The following is a 24,948-nucleotide window of genomic DNA, read 5'->3' on the forward strand; positions in this document are numbered from 1 at the left end:
AGCATAGACAATTGCCTTCAGATGATCCCAAAGATAAAAGTCTAAGGGGGTCAGATCGGGAGACCTTGGGGGCCATTCAACTGGCCCACGACGACCAATCCACTTTCCAGGAAACTGTTCATCTAGGAACGCTCAGACCTGACACCCATAATGTGGTCGTGCACCATCTTGCTGGAAAAACTCAGGAAACATTCCAGCTTCAGTGCATAAAGAGGGAAACACATCATCAAGTAGCAATTTCGCATATCCAGTGGCTTTGGGGTTTCCAATGATGGAATCCATTGGAGGGATCTATCCAATGTGGGTTAGTGTCAGACCAATAGCGGTGGTTTTGTTAACTTCACCATTCACATAAAAGTTTGCCTCATCACTGAACAAAATCTTTTGCGTAAACTGAGGGTCCTGTTCCAATTTTTGTTTTGTCCATTCTGCAAATTCAGTGCACCGATCTGGGTCATCCGCGTTGAGATGCTGCAGTAGCTGAAGTTTGTAAGGGATGTTCCGCCGAAGCAATGTTCGACGAATCCCACTCTCTAGTGACAAGCGGCGAGTGCTACACTGTGTGCTCTTGCCGAATGAAACTGTGACAGCCACTGATGTTCCCATTCATTGATCTCCGGGCTATCAGGCGGCGGCACAGGAGCGCACAGCAGCAGCCTTTTGGACGTAGCAGGTACGTCCAAAAAGCTAAAGTAGGTAAAACGCATTTTATTTATAAAAGATGTGAAAATCTCACCTAAGAACCAGTATATATATATATATATATATATATATATATATATATATATATATATATATATATATATATATATATATATATATATATATATATATATATATATATATATATATATATATCACTCCAATACATATTTTCCATTCATAACTAAGAATGATAAATGAGATGCAAATAAATTTCTCATTGCATTCAAATTTCATATAAATGTTCTGCAGCTTGAACTTAACCTCTTGAGGACTGCAGGGCTAAACCCCCCTAGTGACCAGGCCGTTGTTAGTGAAATTGGCCACTGCAGCTTTAAGGCCAAGCTGCAGGGCTGCACAACACAGCACACAAGTGATCCCCCCCCCTTTTCTCCCCACCAACAGAGCTCTCTGTTGGTGGGGTCTGATCGCTCCCCCCATGTTTATTTTTTTTTTAATCAATATTTGTGTTGCTGCTTTTTAAAAAAAAAAAAAACTGTTGCTTTAAACCCCTTCCCTCCCTCCCACCCCACAGCCGGCCAATTACGGTGATCGGCTGTCATAGGCTTCTGCCTATCGATCGCTCTCTTGTCCCCCAGGGGGACAGCCGTGTCACACGGCTGTCCCCAGTGCAGCGCTGCTGCTGATCGCAGCGCTGCACAGAGTAAATAGACGGCGATCACGCCGTCTAACAGTCTCGAGACTGAAGTCGGGGCGGAGCTCCGCCCCTCAAGCAGGAGATGCGCGCGCACCCTGCGCGCGATCTCCTGCAAATCCCAGCCCCAGGACTTTACGCCAATCGGCGTTAGGCGGTCCTGGGGCTGCCGCCGCGGCCACGCCCATTGGCGTGACGCGGTAGGAAAGTGGTTAAGACCAATAACATTTGACAGGAAGTTATTCTGATTTGTCCACTTTGAAGCTGCATATAATTTAAATGGAATATGAATGCAAGGAGAAATTATTTGCAACTCATTGATCATCTCTATTCTAAAATAATGGAATATGTCAGTCGTAAAAATAAGTTCATTACTAAATATCCAATACACATTCACCACTGCATCATAGGCAACCCCCCCTCACAATTAAGAACAAATAGTCCCAGTTCCCATCACTACTTGGAGGCTTGTAGGGATATACAAAGAACATGACAGCTAAGAAAAGTTTGTGCATCTCAAATATTAATTATTTCAACCCTATTCCATGCCAAACAGATTGCTATATAAAACCATAAATAGAAGAACTAAATTCGCTAAAAAAAAAAAAAAAATTATATTGCGCTTTTCTCCTATTGGACTCAAAGTGCCAGAGCTGCAGCCACTAGGACATGCTCTATAGGCAGTAGCAGTGTTAGGGAGTCTTTCCCAAAGAATTCTACGGAGGTGCTGGCGGAAAAAAAACTTTAGAATGGTAGTGTAACGATCGGTGTCAGCACACAGAGAGAATCTGATTATTGGTGATCTGCAGTATCACCAAGAATACAGATATATACCTGATTATTGATGATTTGCAGAATCACCGATAATCCAAGTATAACTAACCTCTGGACACCTCTATAGTGTGAGTGTTTGGTGCAACAGTAATGACTGAGTGGGACCACCCGAGGAGCAGGTGGTCCTTGACAGTATGAGAAATGCCTTCCTCTGGGAAGTGCAAAAACCTTCCAGCAGCCTGAGACATCCAAAGGGGTGGAGCCCCAGGCTGGATAGCAGGAAGGACCTGTGGCTGAGTGACACCTGGAAGGTGGGTGTCACCAGCAGGTCTGGAGACTAATCTCTCAATGGAGAGGGATAGCTCTCAAGGTCGGGCAAGCCAGGTCGGCAACACACAGGCAGATAAGGTACAGAGACAGAAGGCTGATTCGGTAACCAAGGGCAGGCAGGGTTGGCAACAGGTAATCAGATAAGCGTAGGTACCGAATCAGAAAGCAGAGGGATAGTCAGAAATGCAATAGGTCATAACAGATATCAAACAATGCCTAGTGTTGGGTGTGAGGTCCGTGGTCTAGACACCCTGGAACTAGTCTGAAGTATAAAACAATGATAACACAGAATCCCTAGTCTTGGGTGTGAGGTTCGTGGTCTCGACACCTTGGAACTAGTCTGAAGTATAACACAAAGATAACACAGAAGTAATCTGGCTCAGTGTGAATTCCCAGGTCCTCCTGGTTCTAACACACTGTGGGATCTGACTATGGTCTGAGTGCTTTCACGTAAGTGTTCGCCACGGCAGACAACCAGCAACTGGCAAGCAAGCAGTATATATAGTTTCAGGACTCTGCCGCCCCGCCCGAGCCACTCAGCCAATCAGGAGTCCAGCAGGAATCAGCTGATCGTCCTGATCAGCTGATACATCTCCTGCTGGTACAAAGGTCCTGACTTCTGGCGCGCGCGCGCGTAGCTCTCCAACCGTGTGCACTAGAGATCCCACCCGACCCAGACATGTGCCGCTGCGCGGAAACCGCCCGTCTGAACGCGGAGATAGCCACCCCACCGCCAGACCGCGCGGCGGCATCGCCGCCATTTATTACAGGTAGTTTTCATATTTCTTCTATTAACCTTAATTGTTATTGTTTTATTGTAATATTAATGCAATATTAAATGATTTTGCTTTATCAACAATTTTATATTGATATGACTTTATTTACTTTACAAAAAGAATAAAACTTTTTTCGAAACATTTAAAAACAGAGGCACGGATGCTGCTGATAGCAGTCTGTTCTCTCCTCATACCAAAATGTGCTAAGGAGAGAACAAAACCTTTAAGATCTCTGTCACTCCTGCCCTTTGGATCACATAACTTGGTGAGCGCCAACTGGCGGCTTAGAGCTTTTAAACTGCCATAAGAGCCAAGTCAGGTTCTAAAGCCGTTCAATAAGGGCGGGGCTGCAGCACACTCCGTACCTGTGCCGTAATATAATAAATGCTGCTGTAGCTGGGAACTGACAGATGAGTGCCATTTATTAAACAGTGCCAAGTATGAAAGTGGTTGAAGGTATGCTAAACACTGTCATTGGTTTACTGAGCTCACTGCACTTCCAGACATGTTGGCAACAACCGAAAAAAAAATGTTCTTGTGGCACATTCAGAAGTCTGAGTGCTGACATGGTTAAAAGGATCGTGAAGGATTTTTTATCATGAAAAATTGGAAAATTAGAAAAAAACAAAACCTAAAAACACATAAAAAAACATTTCAGTAAAATGTGCTATAAATTACTTTTCTCCTATGTTGCTGTCACTTACAGTAGGTAGTAGAAATATGGAACTGACAGGTTTTGGACTATTCCACCTCCGCATGGGGGATTCTCTGGGTGTTCTTTATTTTCAAAAGCACTTGCTGAATGGCTGATGACTCAGCCCAACTGCCAAAATAGAGTGTTTTGTAAAGAATAAATGAAATACTGAGAATCCCCCATGAAGAGATGGTCTAGTCAAAAACCTGTCAGTTTGGTCAGATTTGTACTAACTACTGAAAGTGACAGCAACATAGGAGAAAAGTAATTTATGGTGCATTTTACTCTGGAAGAAACCTACTTCTTATGTGTATGTGTTTACATGTATTTTACATTTTATAAGTTATTGCAATAGTGGTCCTGTAATCTTTCCTTCTTACATCAAATACATTTAGCAAAGTATTTTTTTTTATTTAAATCATGCTGGATAGTGTAAAGGTTAAGGGCTCTGTCTCTGACACAGGAGACCTGGGTTAAAATCTTGGCTCTGCCTGTTCAGTAAGCCAGCACCTATTTCAGTAAGGAGTTTCTTGGGCAAGTCTCCTTAACACTGCTACTGCCTACTGAGTGCGCTCTAGTGGCTGCCTCGCAAAAGCTTTGAGTCTGTCAGGAGAAAGGCGCTATACAAATACTGCAATTATTATTATTATTATTCCAAAGCAGAGAAGTAACATTCTCTGGTGCCTGTTTTGGACATATACTGTAGCTGTGTATCATGAACAGACTCAATAGTTTTGTAGCGTTTTTGGCCAATTTAGAAGTCTTATACTCGTGGTTAAATGTGTATTTTTTTTTTTTTTTTTTACAAAAAAAATCTGCTGTGTATCTTGGTGCCATCACAATTTTTAACACTTAAAGGAATACTGTGCACATACATTTTCTTTTCTTCTACAAAGAAATTATATGAGCTAAAGCCTAACACTCTTGTAGACAGTAGGCAGTATTGAATGATGATTGGCTTATTATTGTGAACACTAGATTTTCCTTGTAGACATACCCATTATTATTTGAGTAGAGAAATAAAGATTACACCTACCAGTGATATAATTACCTGAATAGGAATTTACTAACTACCTTAACACATCATTCCACCTTTCTGTTACTCACATTGGCCCTTATGCAATTACCCTTTTCTCCTGAGTTTTCTCTTAGATGATATTTTCAAACTTGACAATAAAGTACATTTTAAATCACCAGCAAGCAAAAAAAAATACTTGAAATAGCTTTGATAGTACTTTACAGACTACTTTTTGGTACTTTTTCAATTGCAAAGTGCTAAAAAGTTATTCTAAATAGAAGATGAAAAATGATCACCTAGGAGAAAAAGTGAATTGCATAGTGGCCCATTGTGCTAGATAGAAATGAAGTTGTTTCAAAAGGCTAGAGCAAGAGTACACAGAAAGACCTCACCATCTCGGTAATGCTCATTCAGTCAATTCACAAAAAAATAAATAGATCATCTATAGCTATTTTTGCACATGGTCTAGGTCAGTGATTCCCAACCTTTTCCAGCCCGGGGAACACTTTCTGACCATATTTTTCTCCGGGGAACGGCGGGGGGCGCGCGGGTGTTTGCGCGACCTAGTGGACAGTGCCGTGTGTAGCAGGCTATGGGGGGGGGGGGGGCTGGGGTGCGGCTGCATAGCTAGCATAGTTGCCCCAGTATAGGGAGTTTAGTTGCCCCAGTATGGTTAGTATAGTTACCCCAGTATAGTGCCCCAGTATAACTAGTATAGTGCCCCAGTATAGTCCCAGTATGGATAGGTAGTGCCCCAGTATAGGTAGGTAGTGCCCCAGTATAGCCAGTAAAGTGCCCAGTATAGCTAGTATAGTGCCCAGATAGCTAGTATGGTACCCAGTATAGCTAGTATAGTGCCCAGCATACCTAGCATAGTGCCCAGCATAGCTAGCATAGGTAGGTAGTGCCCAGTATAGCTAGTATAGTTGCCCCCAGTGTAGCTAGTTTAGTTGCCCCCAGTATAGCTAGTTTAGTTGCCCCCAGTAAAGCTAGTTTAGTTGCCCCCAGTAAAGCTAGTTTAGTTGCCCCCAGTAAAGCTAGTTTAGTTGCCCCCAGTACAGCTAGTTTAGTTGCCCCCAGTACAGCTAGTTTAGTTGCCCCCAGTATAGCTAGTACAGTTCCCCCCAGTATAGATGCCCAGGAGGGGGGGGAAGCAGCGCTAGAAGGAGGGGCAGTGGAGGCAGTGGTGGGGAGGGGGGAAATATCCCCCCCCTCCCTCACCTGGGACCCCTCCTTCTGCCTCTCTCCCCCTCCATTTAGCGGTGGCAAGTGCAGGGCGGCTCGGCGGCGGGGAGACATGCGCAGACTTACCACTTCTGCGTTCCAAGCGCCGGCAGCATCATGTCGTCAGATCTCCGCCTTCAATGCCGCCCACTACTCTTCCGCTAATCAGGAAGCACAGTGGGCGGCATTGAAGGCGGAGATCTGACGACATGACGCTGCCGGCGCTTGGAACGCAGAAGTGGTAAGTCTGCGCATGTCTCCCCGCCGCCGAGCCGCCCTGCACTTGCCACCGCTAAATGGAGGGGGAGAGAGGCAGAAGGAGGGGTCCCAGGTGAGAGAGGGGGGGGATATTTCCCCCCTCCCCACCGCTGCCTCCACTGCCCCTCCTTCTAGCGCTGCTTCCCCCCTCCAGCGTACTGGACGGCACACCTGGCACCATGCCGCGGCACACTAGTGTGCCGCGGCACAGCGGTTGGGAATCACTGGTCTAGGTAAAACATATTTTTTAAAGACCACACTGCAGAAGTGAAAGCTTTTTGAGATAATGGAACTACTTGAGAGCTTACTGGTTGAGTATTGCCAATTCAAAGGAAGGCAAAGAGAAGAAGAGTTATGTTATCTCTACATCATTCCACAAAGCAGCTTAATTGTATGTTGTATAAGGACTTGAGCAGACATGGCAAGTTAAACATTGGTTATTATAGTACTAGTCCTGCTAAGAACTTGTCTGAGGTCTTCATTTTATTTATTTGCAAGGGTTATTAAACCAGCGCATTATCTATGCAAATAATGCAGTCAAACAGTGGTGACATGCAGCGGTGAGTCTCCTGAAACGTAAACAAAAGCCCAAACTTTTCTATTTGCCTGAGGAAACACTGCTGATAACAGGATAGGTCTGAAATCAAAAGGCCATTATTTCCTTTGTTTTGAGCTGAATGAGGCAGATTCTGTGTTACATCAACATGGTTGCTGTTTATAATTTATTTTTAAGTTGCTCACACATGCACCATTTATGTTGCCTATCAATATCAAGCTTAATTCTGTGGGGGGCACTGCAGGGAATACGTGCTGTACAGACACATCATTCTGGTATGCCACAGCAACATAAACTATTGCTATGGGAAAGAAGGATGGAGGATGGTGCTGCGCATGATAAAATGTCTTTCAGTGGATATTTAAGCAACCACAGGGTACACCTGGACACATCCTAGATTCTTAGTCAATACAGCCACAAACAACCGCCTTGGCTGAATTCCATCTAGCATGTGTGCACTGCTTTAAAAATTCAGCCCTAATAAGAATATTATATGATGCTCGAGGAAATCTTTACATACCATTACACATACAATTAACTATTTCATAAGTTTATAGTCAATTCAGGTTCGCTTTAATTAAAAGACAAGCATGGACTATAGTGAAGTCCTGAAAGAAGTTCTGCAATAACAGGAAAGATTACATTAGCATTGTTACTTTTTTTAAATCCAAAAAAAGAGTTCTAAACTACAGACTTTTGGGAGATAAATAGCCCAAAACGTAAATCATCAATTATATTAGTAGCAATTTTTGTGAATTACAAAACAAATACTAAAATAACCAATTTGATAAAAATACTTGTGATAAATAAAGCTTAGTGAATTTAACCTCATAATCTCTTGTGTTAAAAAGCACAGACTCAGTATAAAATGACTGATGTGCCGAGCAGTAGCACAAGTGTGTGGGGCGAGGGATCACTGAGAGCTGAGGGAATCCCTTCTCCAGCATATAGTAACAGGATACCCCTATGTTCAATAACACTCTGTGCCGCTTCCCCAAACATATGGACAGGTTTCCCCAGCTGATGTTCCACTTTGCTGGGAAGGGTGGAAAATAACATACAGTTCTACATTACAGACAGGAATAGTGGACACTTCTGAAGGATTGACCTACAAGATTACAGAACAGCCAGCATTATGTACTCCTGTCTCTCTGGTCAATTCACTGCTGCATTCTAGGATGACATTTATATTATAAAACTGCCCTGTGCACCGTTCTTGTTACAATTTGTCATTCATCTCATTTTTTTTTTAACATGACACTTTCTTGCTTTCTGTAATACACCTACAGTATTTTAGATGTGTTTGACTTGATACAATTTCTCAAACATTTTAGTTCCAGCACCCAAACTGAAAAGGACAGTTACTTACCAGTGCTTGCTATTTTTGTGCACACAGGAAGCAAAGTAAGTCCTATTATGACATGCATTAAAAGATTTGTTCAGGGGGTGCCGATAAGGTGTTAGGAGGTCAGATGTCCCTTAACATGATAGATATCACTAATAATAGAAACAGACTGAAATCACTAATAAGCTCAGCCTCCCTGACCCACACTATTACACAACTACACATGAAGGTCTATTAGTATTAAAAGAGTTGCAAAAAAATAGTTTGTTACAAAAGGCAATACAATATATTTCTACTACTGAAATTATTAAAGCCATGAGCTAAATCTGAATATTTAGTAGAGAGAGAAGAGGACACTGGATAAATTAATTTAGGGACTGTGGAAAAACACTAGCAACTGCTAATCAAAGATTTGGTCTAGCCAGGCATTAAAAGTACTTCAGTATTTAAGCAAGGTTTCTGATTTTAGTAGCAGGAGAATCAGCAATCTGTATTAAACATTAAGCAGCTGTTACAGGTTGTTGCTCCACCTCCCCTCCATCTACACCCTCTCCTCTCTTGTCCTCTTGACAGATGATACACTTGCGTTCCTGCTGTGCCACTGCCTGTCTCATTATCCAGTACTTACTCTGAAGCATCGCTGCTTCTGCACTCAGCCTGCTCATCCTCTCTCAGAACCTGGATACCCAGAGAATCTACAGCACGCCTCAAGATAACCTCCATTGCATCCACCGAGATCTTCTCCAGCACAATAACCCTACAGCGGCTTAACAACGCAGTGTTGACCTGGAACGACGGGTTCTCTGTTGTAGCTCCAATCAGAGTGATTGTCCCACACTCCACGTGTGGAAGAAAGGTGTCCTAGAGATGGGAGGGAAGCAAAAAGAACACCTTAAATACCCTGAGTGAGTATATATTCCTACAACAATTGCTTAAGCTGAATTTCCGAAGCGCTGCGCATTTGTTTTGGTCACATAAGAAGCTGCGAAACCTGCACTGGGGGATGTATGAAGGGTGCCATCACACTGATCCCTTATTTTATTATAAATGCATCACACACATACTGTCAGTGAAGGCAGAGCACCTGATATGCATACTTTTTCTGTATCTGCAAAGATTGCAAGGTTTGTGATGCCAGCCTTAAATTTTTGTTCCTTGTCATTTCAAGTTTCATTTTAAAACACAAAAAGATACTTGTATTTTCACACATGCACACACAGCTGCATGCACTAGACATACTATGAGGGATCTAAAAACGTCAAAATCTTTCCTCTCCTTCAGCTTCCAGCTCCCTAAGCTTCTCAGCAATCCTGAGACAAGTGGGCAAGTGATAGATAGCTTCCATGCTTATCAGCTAGTTAATATACATGGCAATGTCCTACAGCCATCTACATTCCTCCCACATAATCCAGACCCTTCATTCCTTCCTAGTAACTTATAATCACAGTTTATGGTCTTGTTCTGCAAGTGCAAGTGTGTCAAGATTCTGCCCTACATGCAAGTAAAGCACCGATACTGCTTACAATGCGTCTCCGGTAATCAGGAATAGGATACTAATCTAGAGACAGGTGCAGTTACCACTTCTAAATCTTCTTAAACCCCAAATGTTAAAATGATTTCAATAGCTGTCTGTGTGCTTTAGGAATTACCTTTTTGCTGCTTTGGACATTTTAATATATACGGTAATCATCTTGCATCCAGTTAAATTCATTAACAAAATTTAAAATTACATCTGCAAATGAACACTATATACTGTATATTAGGATACCTGTAACCAATTAAGTGCAACAGTTTAACTATTCACCTAATCTAAAGCAATTTTTCTTTCTATAAAATCAATGCATTGCAAAGTTTACCAACTTCATGCAAATTTGGTTGCAATTTGTTAGCAGCTTGAAATTGGACCAGATACGGCTAGTTTGGAGTGCATATTCCAAGCTGCATACAAAAGGCAACAGATTTTGCAATAAGTCAGAAACATGTGCAGGACATTGATCATGTCTGGTCTTCATTCTTTTACTTTGTACAAGCTGACACATTCATAATTACTAAGTGTCCCCATCAAGAGATTGTTATTTTTTTAGCTAGGCGTGTTATTTACCTGTAGCCCCTGAATGTGTAGTAGTAGTTTTTACTGTATTTAACATGTTCTATCCTATTAATAAGAAACTGTTTGCTGACATTATAAAAATAGAATTTGTTAGAACTGTTCTTCTCAGCTAAGTGAAAATAGCAGAAGTACCTCTTGGCAACACATACCACTGACTGATAACCTCCCATCTGGCCAAATAAAGAATGACATGTACTCTAGTGGCATATCTGACTCAACTCATATTTTTGGTTATCTTGACATTGATATCAACCTACATGTCTAAAAGACATGTCTAAGCTGTCAATTTAAAAGAAACATGTCCAATAAACATCTACATCCAAAAACTGTGCTAGTGAAAGAGTTTATTAAAAATGATGAGTTGAGAAAGAAAAACATAACTAGCTTGTAATGGCAAGTAGTGTTGGTAATATACCACTTCTAGGGAATATGAGGTACTACAAAAGTATGCACTCCAATTTTATCCACTCAGATTACCCTTCTACTACATAGATTTGGTAAGATTGGACCAATAATGGGCACATTTGGATTCAACTTTGCCATGGTTTTTCAATTTGCTAAACTGAAACTTTGTACATGTAATCTGATTCAGATGTCAAAATTAATTAAAGGAATACTGTAGGGGGAGGGGGGGGGGGGTCGGTAGAAAAGGAGTTGACCTTACCTGGGGCTTCTAATGGTCCCCTGCAGACATCCTGTGCCCGCGCAGCCACTTACCGATGCTCCGGCCCCGCCTCCGGTTCACTTCTGGAATTTCAGACTTTAAAGTCTGAAAACCACTGCGCCTGCGTTACCGTGTCCTTGCTCCCGCTGATGTCACCAGGAGTGTACTGCGCAGGCACAGACCATACTGGGTTTTGTGCTATACACTCCTGGTGACATCAGCGGGATCGAGGACATGGCAACGCAGGTGCAGTGGTTTTCAGACATTAAAGTCTGAAATTCCAGAAGTGAACTGGAGGCGGGGCCGGAGCATCGGTGAGTGGCCGCACAGGCACACGATGCCTGCGGGGGACCATTAGAAGCCCCGGGTAAGTTCAACTCATTTTCCCCTGACTCCCCTACAGTATTCCTTTAAGTCCAGGTCCAGGCCCTGCTATTTCTTGAAACTGTGGATCCAAAGAACTGACAAGCCAAATTTAAAATTGCTTCTGTACTTCTGTGCACCAATATTTATAGTAAACCTGAGATGGGGCAAGAGAAAAAAAATGATACATACCTGGGGCTTCTTCCAGTCCAATGACTCTCTCACCATCCTTCTGCGCCGCCTGGATCTTCCACAATTGGCCCCGGAAAGTCGTCTACATGCGTGGCCCAGGAGACAAGAGCGCGATGGGGGAGTGGATGCAGCTGGGCCTGCACCAACCGGCCCCGACTGGAGAATTTTCCGGAGCCAATTGTGGATGATCCAGGCTGCCGAGTAGGACAGCAACTGAGCACTGAGGAGGATAGAGGAATCCCCAGGTATGTATCATTTTTTTCCTTTACCATCTCAGGTACACTTTAAGCAGAGGCAGGAGACCAGTTTGATTAGGAAATACATTTAAAAAGCTCTTATTTGCTGTGATCACTTCCTGCTTTAGCCCCGATCAACAATCAGTCTTCCAAATCTCCTATCTGATCACACAGCTTTATATGGCTCTCAATGGGTTTTGCTACAGACTGGGGACATCAATGGTATAAGTGATAAAAATGTGCTTGATTTCCTAGTTCTGCTAGTTCTAGCATGGGCCGTCAGTACTGAATAGAGATAATAAGTGAGATGCTCTTAATTCTGAATGGAAGAGCCTATTCGTTTATTTAATCGATGTACAGAGGCGCCAGTAGGATAAAAGATACTAAAAAGTTTAAAATGACTAGGTGGTGGCGGTGGACCAACCGACCCAATATAGACACGATGCTGTCAATTAAAGTCAACAAGAATTTATTCACATACTCCAAAAAACATACTGCGACGCGTTTCACGGGCATACAAAACCCGCTTCTTCAGGCATTAAACGATAGGAGTATCACACTAAAAATGACAGAGACATAGACCATATCAGGGAGCTGTGAACGTGCATGTTATACATTAACAAACGCAGATATAAATATATATATATATATATATATATATATATATATATATATACATATTTATATCTGCGTTTGTTAATGTATAACATGCACGTTCACAGCTCCCTGATATGGTCTATGTCTCTGTCATTTTTAGTGTGATACTCCTATCGTTTAATGCCTGAAGAAGCGGGTTTTGTATGCCCGTGAAACGCGTCGCAGTATGTTTTTTGGAGTATGTGAATAAATTCTTGTTGACTTTAATTGACAGCATCGTGTCTATATTGGGTCGGTTGGTCCACCGCCACCACCTAGTCATTTTAAACTTTTTAGTATCTTTTATCCTACTGGCGCCTCTGTACATCGATTGATCCAGTGAACCACCCTTGGTGGATGGGTGATATACCCTTTTTTTCCTCTATCACGGAGAGCGACATCTTATTCCTGAGTGGGGACAGGCTTATACTCCCCACCTGCCTATACAGTGGTTGCCTTAGCGGTAACCCGTGTTTGTAAGTATAATACTTACCTTTCATTGTTTTCCATTTGGGCTAATACCTACTACACTATATTGGGCTCTCGGTTTGTCTGTTTATATCTCCTACTATTCGTTTATTTATTGATACACACATCTGTGCAGCTTGAAAATGCACAGACCCAAGCCAGCAGCTGTAGCATTTGATGGGTCCATTTCCCACCTGCATGCATTTGCATAAAATTAGCATCAACTCAGATAAAACAGAGCACTCCTACTATTCCCGCTTTCTTTAGGAAATACTAAGGGCAGGTTCAGGCGGGCAGTTGCCGGAGTCCACCCCTGGCATTTACCAGCGGGATTCACCTTGTCGTGTACGGAGATGGATGGGGGCGTTCATCTCACATCACTTACTGTTGACTGCTCAAGCGCTGCAGTCAACTGAGTTTTCTTGAATGCTGCATGAAGCTTCTGGAGTTGGCAGCGTTCACTGTCAGGGTATCCCCCTAGGTCCAAAAACGGGATGCCAAATCAACAGCAAACAATGTCAAACACTTTCCTGCATGATAACAGAACAGTGTTTGCCCATGGCAACACAAGCTATGGACAGCTGGCCCCAGAGCTGCAGCTAATTAAACACAGAAGGACATGAAACTAAATTCTATGTATGTACATGCAAGTACTCCACACCTTTAAAAAACTGAAGTGAGAGGGATATGGAGACTGTTCTATCTATTTGGCTGTAGCAGTGTCTGAATCACACACCCGAAACAAGCATGTGGCTAATCCAGGCAGTCAGAAACACCTTATATGCATTGCTTGTTCATGATCTATGGCTAAGGGCTCGTTTCCACCATAGCGAATCCGCATGCGGGCACTGCATGCGGATTCGCATACTTAATGTTAGTGGATGGGGCTGTTTCCACATGTGCGGCGGCGTTTTTCGGTGCGGGGAAAATCTGCACGACAGGGTCATGCAGATTCGCGTGCGGCAGGAATGCGGGCGAATCGCCGCTAATGTATTCAATAGGGAAATCGCATGCGGCTTTGTCATGCGGATTTCCCCGCGATTTCGCATGCGATTTCGCATGAAAGCCAATGGAACTTAACACAGGCAGTGACATGGTTAAATTCGCATGGCTCCTTGCCATGCGAAATCGCATGCGAAATCGCGGGTAAATCTGCATGCGGAAACGCAGCCGCATGCGATTTCTTCAGCGGTGGAATCCAGGCGATTCCGCACCGCTACAGTGGAAACAAGCCCTAAAGGTGTTAGGGCTGGTTCACACATGCTTTAAAAAGTAAAAAAAATGTTTTGGGGGGGCTGTACAAAGTCTAATAAATGGACAGGAAAACTGATTCATTGTTATGGCACGGAACCATTCACACATACTGTATCAGTTCCATTAAAACAGTTCCAGAAATGGAAAGGAAAGTGCCGACCTGCAACCTTTATCCAGACCTGAAGCAAAACGTTCAGGATGTACTGGATACCATGAAGTGGCGGTCAACAGGAAGGGACAGTAGCCTCTCACACCATACATTTGCACAGGAAGTATTGCCACTCGTGTTCACAGGAAGTAAAAAAGTTATTTGCAGCATTGCAAGTGGAGAATAATTATTCTTCTGTCTTGTTCTGTCAGTTTCATTGCTCTCTGTAAAAATGGATGCAAAACAGATGGAAAACTGATGAAAATGTACTGGACAGCATGTTATTTGTCTGACCACATAGCTATCCATGAAGCTTTTTAGGGGCTTAGGCCTCTTTATTTGTTAATTTTTGTTCAAAATAAAAAAATTATTGAACACAAAAAAGAAAATGTATTGCACAGGACTGGAAAGGAAGTGTACACATTTTCCTTTTTCATATGTGTGAACCCAGCTTTAGAGGGAAATGACAGCTACGAAATGTGCAATGTTTAAAAAGAAATAAGTATGTCAGCCTCTATATCCCTCTCACTTCAGGTGTGCTTTAAAAGCTAAAGGACAGTTTTCCACTGCAAATCACAACCTCAAACGTAGTGCAATGCAATTGTGATTTCTTTTTTTGCAATTTACACTGAGCATTTCCTGTGCGTTTTGGAATATTCGCTTTCATGTTGTCCATGTATGTTAGCATTTTTGAGTATTCAATCAGAAGAAATAAACAGGAGAAGCACAAGAAAATTGCATAGCACCTTGTTTGGTGTGGAATACACTCGATCCTTTAGATACAAGTACAAATTCTTAAAAAAATACAACAGGCCGGACATTTGCACTTGGGCCTAAATTGCACTAATTGTGCAATTGTGCGAATTGCACTAATAGAAACACATTACCGCTAGTTCAGTTATCTTGCTGGTGTCGGTTCTGGAATAAAATTCTACATGTTGCTGGTGTCCTTGCATGTTACAGATTGCACACACTGCAAAACGCAGCAAAGTGTGGAAAACGTCCCTTAAAGGGATACATAAAGAGAACCTTAACAAAGGGATATGGATTTTTTCTTTTAAACAATACCAGTTGCTTGGCAGTCCTGCTGATCTCTGGCTGCAGTAGTGGCTGAATCACACACCTGAAACAAGCATGCAGCTAATCCAGTCTGACTTCAGTCAGAGCACCTAATCTGCATGCTTGTTGAGGGGCTGTGGCTAAAAGTAATAGAGACACAGGATCAGCAGGAGAGTCAGGCAACTGGTATTTTAAAAGGAAAAATCCATAGGTTCCCTTTAAGTAAAACTGGCTTTTTTTATACACTTACCTGGGGGTTCTTCCAGCCCCCCTGCAGTCGACCTGTGCCAGCACCGGTACTCTTCGATCCTCCGGTCCCCTGCCGTGGCTCAGCTCTGGTTTTGGCAACTGAGCCTGTCATTGGCCACTGCGCGGCCCTGATCACGCGTATCCTCGTTCGTGTCCCTGTTGGCGAGAGCGTCCTGCAATAGAGATTTTCTCTTACTATGTGTAGGCAGGACTCTCTTGCCAATGGGAACACGAACAAAGATAAGTGTGACCAGGGCCGCACAGGCGCAGTGGCCAATGACAGGCTCAGTCGCCGAAAATGAGCCGTGGCGGGGGACTGGAGGATCGAAGAGTACCGGCGCGGGCAGGTTAACTGCAGGGGGCTGGTAGAGCCCCCAGGTAAGTAAAACTGGCTTTTTTTATCCACCTTAAAGTATCCCTTTAAAGAACAACTGTAATGAGAGGTATATGGAGGCTGCCATATTTATTACCTTTTAAGTAATATCAGTTGCCTGGCAGTCCTGCTGATCTATTTGGCTGCAGCAGTGTCTGAATAAAACTAGTAACAAGCATGCAGCTAATCTTGTCAGATCTGACAATGTCAGAAACACCTGATATGCTGCATGCTTCTTCAGGATCTATGGCTAAAAGTACCAGCATGTCCCTCGCCGCAGCTCTGCACGCAGGCGTTCGCAGCAGCTCCGTCCCGGTCCCCGGCGATGACGTCAGGCCAACCTCCAGGTCGGCCTGTACTGCGCCAGCACGAGCGGCGCTGCCAATCACCACCACGTGGAACGGAGCGGACTGCACAGGTGCAGTAGTTCTGCGCCTGCACAGTCTGCTCCAAGTGGCGGTGACTGATAGTGGCGGTGACTGATAGCGCCGCTCGCGCAGGCGCAGTACAGGCCTACCTGGAGGTCGGCCTGACATCATCGCCGGGGACCGGGATGGATCTGCGACGAACGACTGCGTGCAGAGCTGCGGCGAGGGACATGCTGGGAGCTTGGGGCTGGAGGAAGCCCCGGGTAAGTAGCGCTTATTTTCTTATTTTACCCTGATAACTCCTTTAAGGTTCCTGACATTTTCGACACTTTAGCAGTGTCCCTTTGATACAGCCGTAACTTTTTAATTCCTTGTACCATCTTAGTGAGATATATTTACTCTATTTCAGTATAATCTAGGCTTTGTCTGGGTAATATTTTATTCCAAACCTATTTTATTTTTAAGTCATTTTACAGGGAAAAATTAGTTGTAAATGTAGAAAAAAGAAAAAAAAACACATTTTTTTCATATGTCAAGTCCCACAGTGGTAAAACACACACAAATAAATTATTTAGCCATTCCCGGTTAAAATGATACCACATATGCCATATTTTATTACTTGCTGGCCATGTGGCATATAGTTATGCCTAGCCTGCGCATCTGTAGTGGTCGTATGCATTCACTAGGATAGTGATGGCTAACCTTGGCACTCCAGCTGTGGTGGAACTACAAGTTCCATGAGGCATTGCAATACTCTGACAGCTCTAAGCATAACTCGGGGAGGCAAAGGCATGATGGGATTTGTAGTTTTGTCACAGCTGGAGTGCCAAGGTTAGCCATCACTGCACTGCACTAGAACGACAGTTCGGGGGCCCCAGTGCTGTACAGATGCATCACTAGGCACCGGCAGAGCAATTCATCTGTAGAGCCTTGCAGCCCCAAACTGTCGCCCCAGCAATCACATCCAGTCGCTACAGACTGCCATCATAGAAAGTGTATAAATAGGTATAGCTCGGGGGTGCTCAATAGGTCGATCGCGATCTACCGGTAGATCGCGACCGCCTTTTTGGTAGATCGCGGCCTGATGGCCGCGTCTTGTCAAATATCGCGGCCTTTTGGCCGCGTCTATACCTGCCTCGTGTTGTAAATGATCAGCCGCGGCTGTCGGAAAATGGCCGCGGCTGTCACAAAATGCTTCCCAGCGCACGGAGGGGAGAGGCGCGGCTGTCCGCACAGAGGTGTGGCTGAAGGGGAGAGGAGCCAATTGCGAAGCTTCTCCTATCCCTCCTCTCTGATGGGCAGGAGTTGTGGCCACGCCCCCCCAGGTCCCGCGGGTCTTCAAATCACGAGAGACACCGTTCCTCCATCTTGTGTTCTGAGACACGAAGACGAGAGGCTGCTCGGATACGCCGGAGAGCCTTTGAGGTGGGCACATAAGGTGGTGGTGGGTCGGGTCGCGGGTGAGGTCGGGAGGATGATTACTGCGTGGTAGCGGTATTTGCAGGGGGAAGGGGATGCCATGTGCTGCCAAATATGGTGGGAAGGGGGGCTTTCATGTTACTGTGTGTGGGGGGGTGAGGGGTATTTTGTGCATCTGCTGCCAAATATGCGGGGGAGGGGGGCTTTCATGTTACGTGTGTGTGTGTGTGTGTGTGTGTGTGTGTGTGTGTGTGTGTGTGTGTGTGTGTTTGTGTGTGTGTGTGTGTGTATGGGGGGGGGGTATTTTGTGCATCTGCTGCCATTCTGCCAAATATGCTGGGGAGGGGGCAATCAGCAGCTACTGTCCGGACTATGCATCCCCGGCAGATTCCATCCAGTGCAAGTCATCAGATTAGGTAAGGACCAGCAATGTTAATATCATAATTTTATTATTATTATTATTATTATTATTATTATTATTATATCTATATCAGTCATGGTTGTGGTGCAATTCTGATAGCAGAGTCCAAGATATCTACCAACATTTCCCATGCTACATTTAGCCTTTATAATGCTGTTATATGACTATACAAGACTTGTATAGTAATATACCAGCATTACTAATGCTAAGTTCAGTATTTGAAATGTTGGTAGATCTCCTGGCCTCGGCGAATTTTAAAGTAGCTCGCGAGCCGAAAAAGTGTGGGCACCCCTGGTATAGCTATTGCAAGAGTTAACAAGGGGTTAATTGGCTAGGTAGGGAGTAAAACCTAACTGGAGATAAAAACACTATTTTATCGAGACCTTGTTATTTAAAAAAAAAAATTCAACTTGCAACTTTTTTTGCCTAACTTAAATTAATTGATTGTTGCCATTTTCTAGCAGCAATAATTCACCTTTACAAGGGACTGTGCAAGAGCGTGAAAACGTGTGGTGGTGGTTTTTAATTGGGGATGCACTGTAGATTCTTTGTCCAAAAAGCAACTACAGCACTAATTAGGATATAGAATCATATGTCCTGAAACCGTAAACAGTTAAACTCCAACCCCCCCCACAAGTCAAGTCGTAACTGCAGTAAGGACAGTTTCCACTAACGTAGTGGATGTGAGGCAATTGCCGCTATGGTGAATCGATGCGTGCTGCGGAAAACTGCAGCATGCTATCCATAATTTCCCCCGCATCACATCACGCCAGTTCACATAGGTAAATTCGCAGCAATGGAAACTACTCCATTGACGTGAATTGGTTGCAGTTTCCTTGCGTTGCGGAGCGGTTTCCGCATAGCGACACGTCTAGTGGAAATGGGCCCTAACATGTTCCACATTAAGCAGGTCTGACTGCAATTCCCCTGTAGCCAAACCACCCTAGTGACTGAGAGCCTATTGTCAGTCATTAGAGATGTAAGGCCTTAGTGGGCAACAATTCTAGCAAGACATGGACTGAATTTTTGTGGTTACTTCCTGACTCCTAGATGAACAACTTCCAAATGCTGTAAAGGGGGTACGTGAAGCGAATGAAATAGGGTGGCAGTCCCATGGCAAGGACCATGCCACCTGTCATCCGCCGTACCTCGAATGTTACTTATTATATCTCAAAAATATACCAATTTCTACATTTATGTTTATTGTACTTTTTATGCTTATATTGTTTTGAAAAACAAAATGACCAAGCACACTTTCTTACGATTAGTAGCAGATATTTAAAAGGATGTAAATATGTGTTTTTTAATTATTACAAATAAGAATTAACAGTTTACCTGTTGTGTCTTATTGAAACGATGAATTTCATCCACAAACAAGATGGTTTTTCTTTTGAAGAGTCTAAGCTCATTTTGGGCTTGCTTGATAAATTCACGTACGTCATTCGTGGAGGCACTTGTGGCAGACAGAGTCACAAAGCGTGTATTGTTTTTGTTGGTATTTTTGGCAATTATGTGAGCCAGTGTAGTCTGAAAAAGCAAAGCAAATTACTATAACAGACTTCATAAAACAGGTTCTCTGAGTTTGTTGTCTGCATTTAGAACAGGTGGCAGAATAGTGAAGGTCATTAAACACAAACCAACCCTACAAACAAGACACTAGTCAGTGTTCTCTACCACTGTTACCTAGAACTTGTGAGTTTTTCATCGTTTACTCACAGAACACGCTAATGCAGTACTGTATATGCAAATACCAGAATCTCCCAATTAAACTAAACCTAGAATTAAATTCTGCCATCAGCGAACTGTAAGATATGGAGCTGCTGCTTTAAAAAGAAGAAGCAGTTTATTTGTGTATATATCTACATACTGGCAAGTTATTTTAAAGCAGTATTAAACCTAAAAGAAAGCTATGTATGTGATATCAGGACACTTGACAGACCGACAGCCTGTCTCCCCCACATATGTGTACCCCCAAACCTATGGCAAGTATGCAGTGTACTTTTGGTGTCCTGTGTCTTCTCTTCAATGCCATAGGTGGCACCTGTATCCCCATAACCCTTTCACACATACTGATGTCTCCCACGTGCGTTTGAGTCAGGGGAACAAATACCCCGGTGGCAATGGAGAAGGACATGGAGGAGGTGCTGAGTTGGACAGGAGAGGCAAAACTACACTGCATACTCATCACAGAATCAGAGGGGTACAGATTACATTGTGGGCAACCGGCCCGGGGCCTGACAGGCGAAGGCAGTTGCACAGATTTCCAATATATTTCATACTGTGAGCAGATGTGTGGCAGCAATACAGGTGAAACTCGAAAAATTAGAATATCATGCAAAAGTCCATTTCAGTAACTCAACTTAAAAGTTGAACCTAACACATGAAATAGGAACCCTTTGCAGGCGTTTTGGATTAATTAGCGGATTAGAGAGACACTTTGAGCCTAGAATATTGAACACTTTCACAATATTCTAATGGCCTGAGATTTGGGATTCTCATAAGCCGTAAGTCAAAATTATAACAAATAAAGGCTTGAAATATCTTGCATGTAATGAGTCTATATATTCGAATGTTTCCAGTTTCACCTGTACATACCGCTAATCAGATTCGATCAGAGAAATAACAGTGTATAAATGCCTTTTATACATTTTTGGGAGAGGAAAATAAAGACTTCATTTCAACGTGCTGGACACCGCTATAACAACTTATATAACAGTGGTTTGGCAATGACACTTGTCCCCCCCACTGCAATAGTTACTGTTCCTGCGCAGTTATTACTGATGACAGGAGCGTAACGTGCGCAGTCGAGCATGTGCAACGAAGTGTCACTTGGCCAGGCTATCAAGTGGGGGACAGGAGCCACCCAGGGAGACTGCAAGGCCCCAGCGTCCGCATGGAAGCCCTAGGTAAGTATGGTACCCGAGATGGTTTTTGTCTCAGGTACACTTTAAGGGGTGCATATTATTTTGGCGCCGCTCAGTTCGGCGCGGTGAGAGCCAAATGACGGCTCTCACCGCTGCTGCTAAACTCTGAGGTGGCGTTAAATACTATTCCCCCTTCAGAGTTGTCGCAACACGTAGGGAGATGTAATTCGGGTTCTGGCAGCCGCCTCAGGGAACCCCTGCATTATTGGGGGGGGGGGGGGATTTTATTTTGCAGGATGCATAGTCTTTAATAATGGGTGTTGTCAGGAATATATTGGGGTGCTGATGCTGTTAAGGATAATACAGTAATATATTTTCATTTTCCCATTTTTATATCTGCTGTGGTATGTCAAAGGTGTAGATATGCAGGCTAGTTTCATGGACTGTTCATGTGATTGTGTGGGTGGGTCACTAGACCTACATTTCCATCTAAAGAGGACTTCAGTGAATAGAGCTTGGGTAATCAGACAATGGCAGAAGTGAAGTGTTGAAGTCCTTGACACTTGAAACATTTACACTTCTGTTGAGGAAGTGAAGAACTCTAGACTAAGGCCACATACACACATCAGACCATAGTCTTTTGAAAATGAAAGATCACAGACCAATCTTTTACCTGGAAATGGAATATGTCTGAGATTTAATTAAAAACTAGCTCCTCCCCTCCCCAAGGAAGTTGCAGCCTCCAGGCGTATCTCACAGTATAAGACAGCAGCTAGGATAACCACAACTTGTAGTTCTTGGAGGTAGCTCACACGGCTAGAACTAACCTGGTTCCTGACCAGAAGTGCGTACTCCCGCAACAACGCCAGATCGATACACTGGTATGTTTATTTCCCCGTTTATTTAGGTAAGCAAAATCGCTTTGTGTGTATTTTTGTACTTTTATCTTTGTAACTTTTTACTTTGTTTTTGTAATCTTTTGTATATATTCTGTTCTGCATTGTTCCACCTTTTTCCCTGGAATATTAAATTATTATTTAATAAGCTTGACTTCTGCCATACTAAACTGAGGGCTCGTTCCCACTGTTGCGACGCGATTTCGGCCGCATTCCGACGCTTGTAAAACCGCATGCGGATGCGTTTCCGCATGCGTTTTTACCCGCGATTTCGCATGCGATTTCGCATGGCAGGGTGCCATGCGAAATAAACCATGACACTGCCAGGGCTAAATAAAATTTAAAAAGGTGCGAAATCGCACGCGAAATCGCGGGTAAAAACGCATGTAACAAACGCATGTGTTTTTACTATTAAATACATTAGCGGCGATTCGCACGGACTCCCGACGCAGGCGAAATCGTTGGCTCTTTTGTGCGTTTTTTTCCCGCTGAAAAAAAACGCACCTCAACAACGCTACAGTGGAAACAGGCTCATCCACTTGCATTACATGTGCGGATCTGCATGCGTTGGACGCATGCAGATTCGCGATAGTGGGAACGAGCCCTAACACTCATAGCCTAGAAGAGACTGCAGTGTAACTGTGTATAAATCCATGCCTAATTGTATGCTTGAGCAACACTACCATATGAAATTGTAATTGCATTGTGTGTGGGGGCGTTTGTCATACGTTGGCCTAAAGCGCGCAGCTGACCCAACGTACGAAAAACGCCAGTGCGAGTAGCGACAGCAGAGTGGCTAACAGTATCGATCGGAACGACTGTTAGTGGTTTTTTGCTTCACTACAGTGTAAGATTGCAACTGTGTGTGTGTGTGTGGGTGCATGGCGTTCCCGTATTCGGCCTAAGCGCAAAGCTGACCCGAATACGAAAACGCGGAGTGCGCGCTGAGGACTCGACAGCAGAGTGGAAGTGTCTAGCGAACAGCTAGTGGTGGCAGTGAGAAGTGTTCTGAGGGGTCCCAGCCTTGTTTTAGCTCGAATAAGGCTGCTCCCCGCTTGATCTGGTCAAACCCGCAGTCGGGAACCGTATACGCAGGCGTGCCGCGGGCCGGTTCCTGACAGGTGTGATTGTTCATTTTAACAGCTTTATTGTTTAGCCCCCATTCCATGTTTCTTCCATACAATGTTTTCTTTTATAGAAGCGCATGTTAGCACGTTAGTGTTTTTTGCTATTGACCCCTACAGTTATAATGCTCCCCTAAAACGGAGTAATCTTTATTACATGCAGGCAGAGAAAAAGATGAGAAATGCCGGCACTGCTGTAAACTGCTTGTTTATTCATTACACATGGTGCAACATCGTGGATTCAAATTTATGCATATTGAGAAGTAACATACCGGTTTGCTGGTAAAGCTGTGCGTTGGGTGCTGGGAGATGAGAGCCTTATGGCCGTTTCGCGCAGATGCGCTTCTACGGAGGCTGCCTCCGATGTTGCGCCATGTGTTATGAATAAACAAGCAGTTTACAGCAGTGCTGGCATTTCTCATCTTTTTCTCTGCCTGCATAGGATGTCTATCTGAGCCTGAGCACGCTGGTCTATCTGCATCGCACCGGATACCTGGTCTGCACCCCTGCAACCCTCTCTGCACACCTAGCTGCAGTGCCAGCACCTTTCTATCCTACCTTCCTTTGTAATCTTTATTACTTTACCTCTTATGGTGCCGCTCATTATACTGCCTCCATATTTTATTGCTTTTTATTAATGTGCTCATTATTCTGACCTCCAATTTAGTGCTTCTTTCTACAGTAACCCCTATCATATTGTGCTCTATTATACTCCACCACATTCAGGGGCCAGCATACAATGAGTGAAGAGGACACAGAGGTGCCAAGAGGAACTTCTGAAATGTTCTCAGGCTGTCACAGTCATGGGAGAGGGAAATCCCAGGGAACCCCTGCAAAGACCTCAAGGAACCCTGGTTAACACCCAGGCTGTGAGATTATTTCCAGATATTAGGGTCTAAAAGCTGTGCAATTTTTTAGAATGCTTTCAGACCCTAAAACCAGGAAAAAAAATCATGCTGCTAGAGAGATCTGAAGCAGCCCAGCATTTGCTCAACTTCCTAGGACCAAGCGCTGCAATTATCCCTCTGTCCTCCAGGTGGCGCTGTAACCCTTTAGTGAGATTGCTGTCTGTCGTCATGACAACAAACGGCGATCTCACCAGAGGGATGCAGAGCCTCCGAGCACATGAAAGAGAATGGCTACTGATGTATGGATCCCGGGGAGGGTAAGCAAAAATGCCCGCTGCATGCTGCACAGAGCTCCCAGCGGCTTCCACGTGTCAGGCTCGGGGTTACCTCTCTGAGCTGTGGTTTTCCACCCTGAGCCTGTCTAGGGGTTACCACCAGGGAGGTTAAGAAAGCCTGGTTTAGTCCAACTGTCACTTTACATGAACCACATATAACAGAGCAATCTTATTCCAATTAATTTATCCCTGCACTGTATGAATTGGAGTAAAATATCCAGGCTTTAATGAAAGAACAAAACAAAATACAGGGCCTTATGGGTTTGAATGTGTTGTAGAAATTTCCACGTATTACTAAAAATGAGCATGCAATGAAAACAAGTACATAAATATAAAGGGATTAACCAGTCTAAAAAAGAAGTTGGCTGTATCATTTTAAACCCCACATGTAAGCACACGGCACGCAATAAACACTCAGAGCAGCTCAGACACTGCCAGATCATGTCTCACACCTATACTAGCTTCTCAAACTCGCTGGGTTGTCCTATTCCTTCTTGAACATAAATTAAATGCATGCATCTATATTACTAAGCTTTCCCAATGTGTTTTAAGGGCAGAGACACACTGCTGAGCGCTTTTCGATCCGTTT

General features: G+C 43.8%; 2 protein-coding genes across 3 annotated transcripts in view; one reads left to right on the forward strand and one right to left on the reverse strand.

The window, feature by feature from the left end:
- The window catches only part of WRNIP1 (WRN helicase interacting protein 1), a 164,876-nt gene that overhangs the window by 124,238 nt on the left and 15,690 nt on the right, over positions 1–24,948 (reverse strand). For both annotated transcript variants that reach the window (XM_068236808.1, XM_068236809.1), the window contains exons 2-3: positions 19,628–19,819; positions 8,961–9,193 (exon numbers count right to left, since the gene is read on the reverse strand). In XM_068236808.1, coding sequence (XP_068092909.1) covers positions 8,961–9,193; positions 19,628–19,819 — 425 coding nt within the window. The remainder of the gene's footprint in view (positions 1–8,960; positions 9,194–19,627; positions 19,820–24,948) is intronic.
- MYLK4 (myosin light chain kinase family member 4) overlaps positions 1–24,948 on the forward strand; it is a 299,781-nt gene that overhangs the window by 12,910 nt on the left and 261,923 nt on the right. Inside the window, exon 3 of the mRNA XM_068236806.1 lies at positions 8,906–9,237. Within this exon, the coding sequence (XP_068092907.1) occupies positions 9,200–9,237 (38 nt within the window). The 5' untranslated portion in view covers positions 8,906–9,199. The remainder of the gene's footprint in view (positions 1–8,905; positions 9,238–24,948) is intronic.

This window comes from Hyperolius riggenbachi, chromosome 5, assembly GCF_040937935.1.
Source record: "Hyperolius riggenbachi isolate aHypRig1 chromosome 5, aHypRig1.pri, whole genome shotgun sequence".
In the NCBI taxonomy this organism is placed as follows: domain Eukaryota; kingdom Metazoa; phylum Chordata; class Amphibia; order Anura; family Hyperoliidae; genus Hyperolius; species Hyperolius riggenbachi.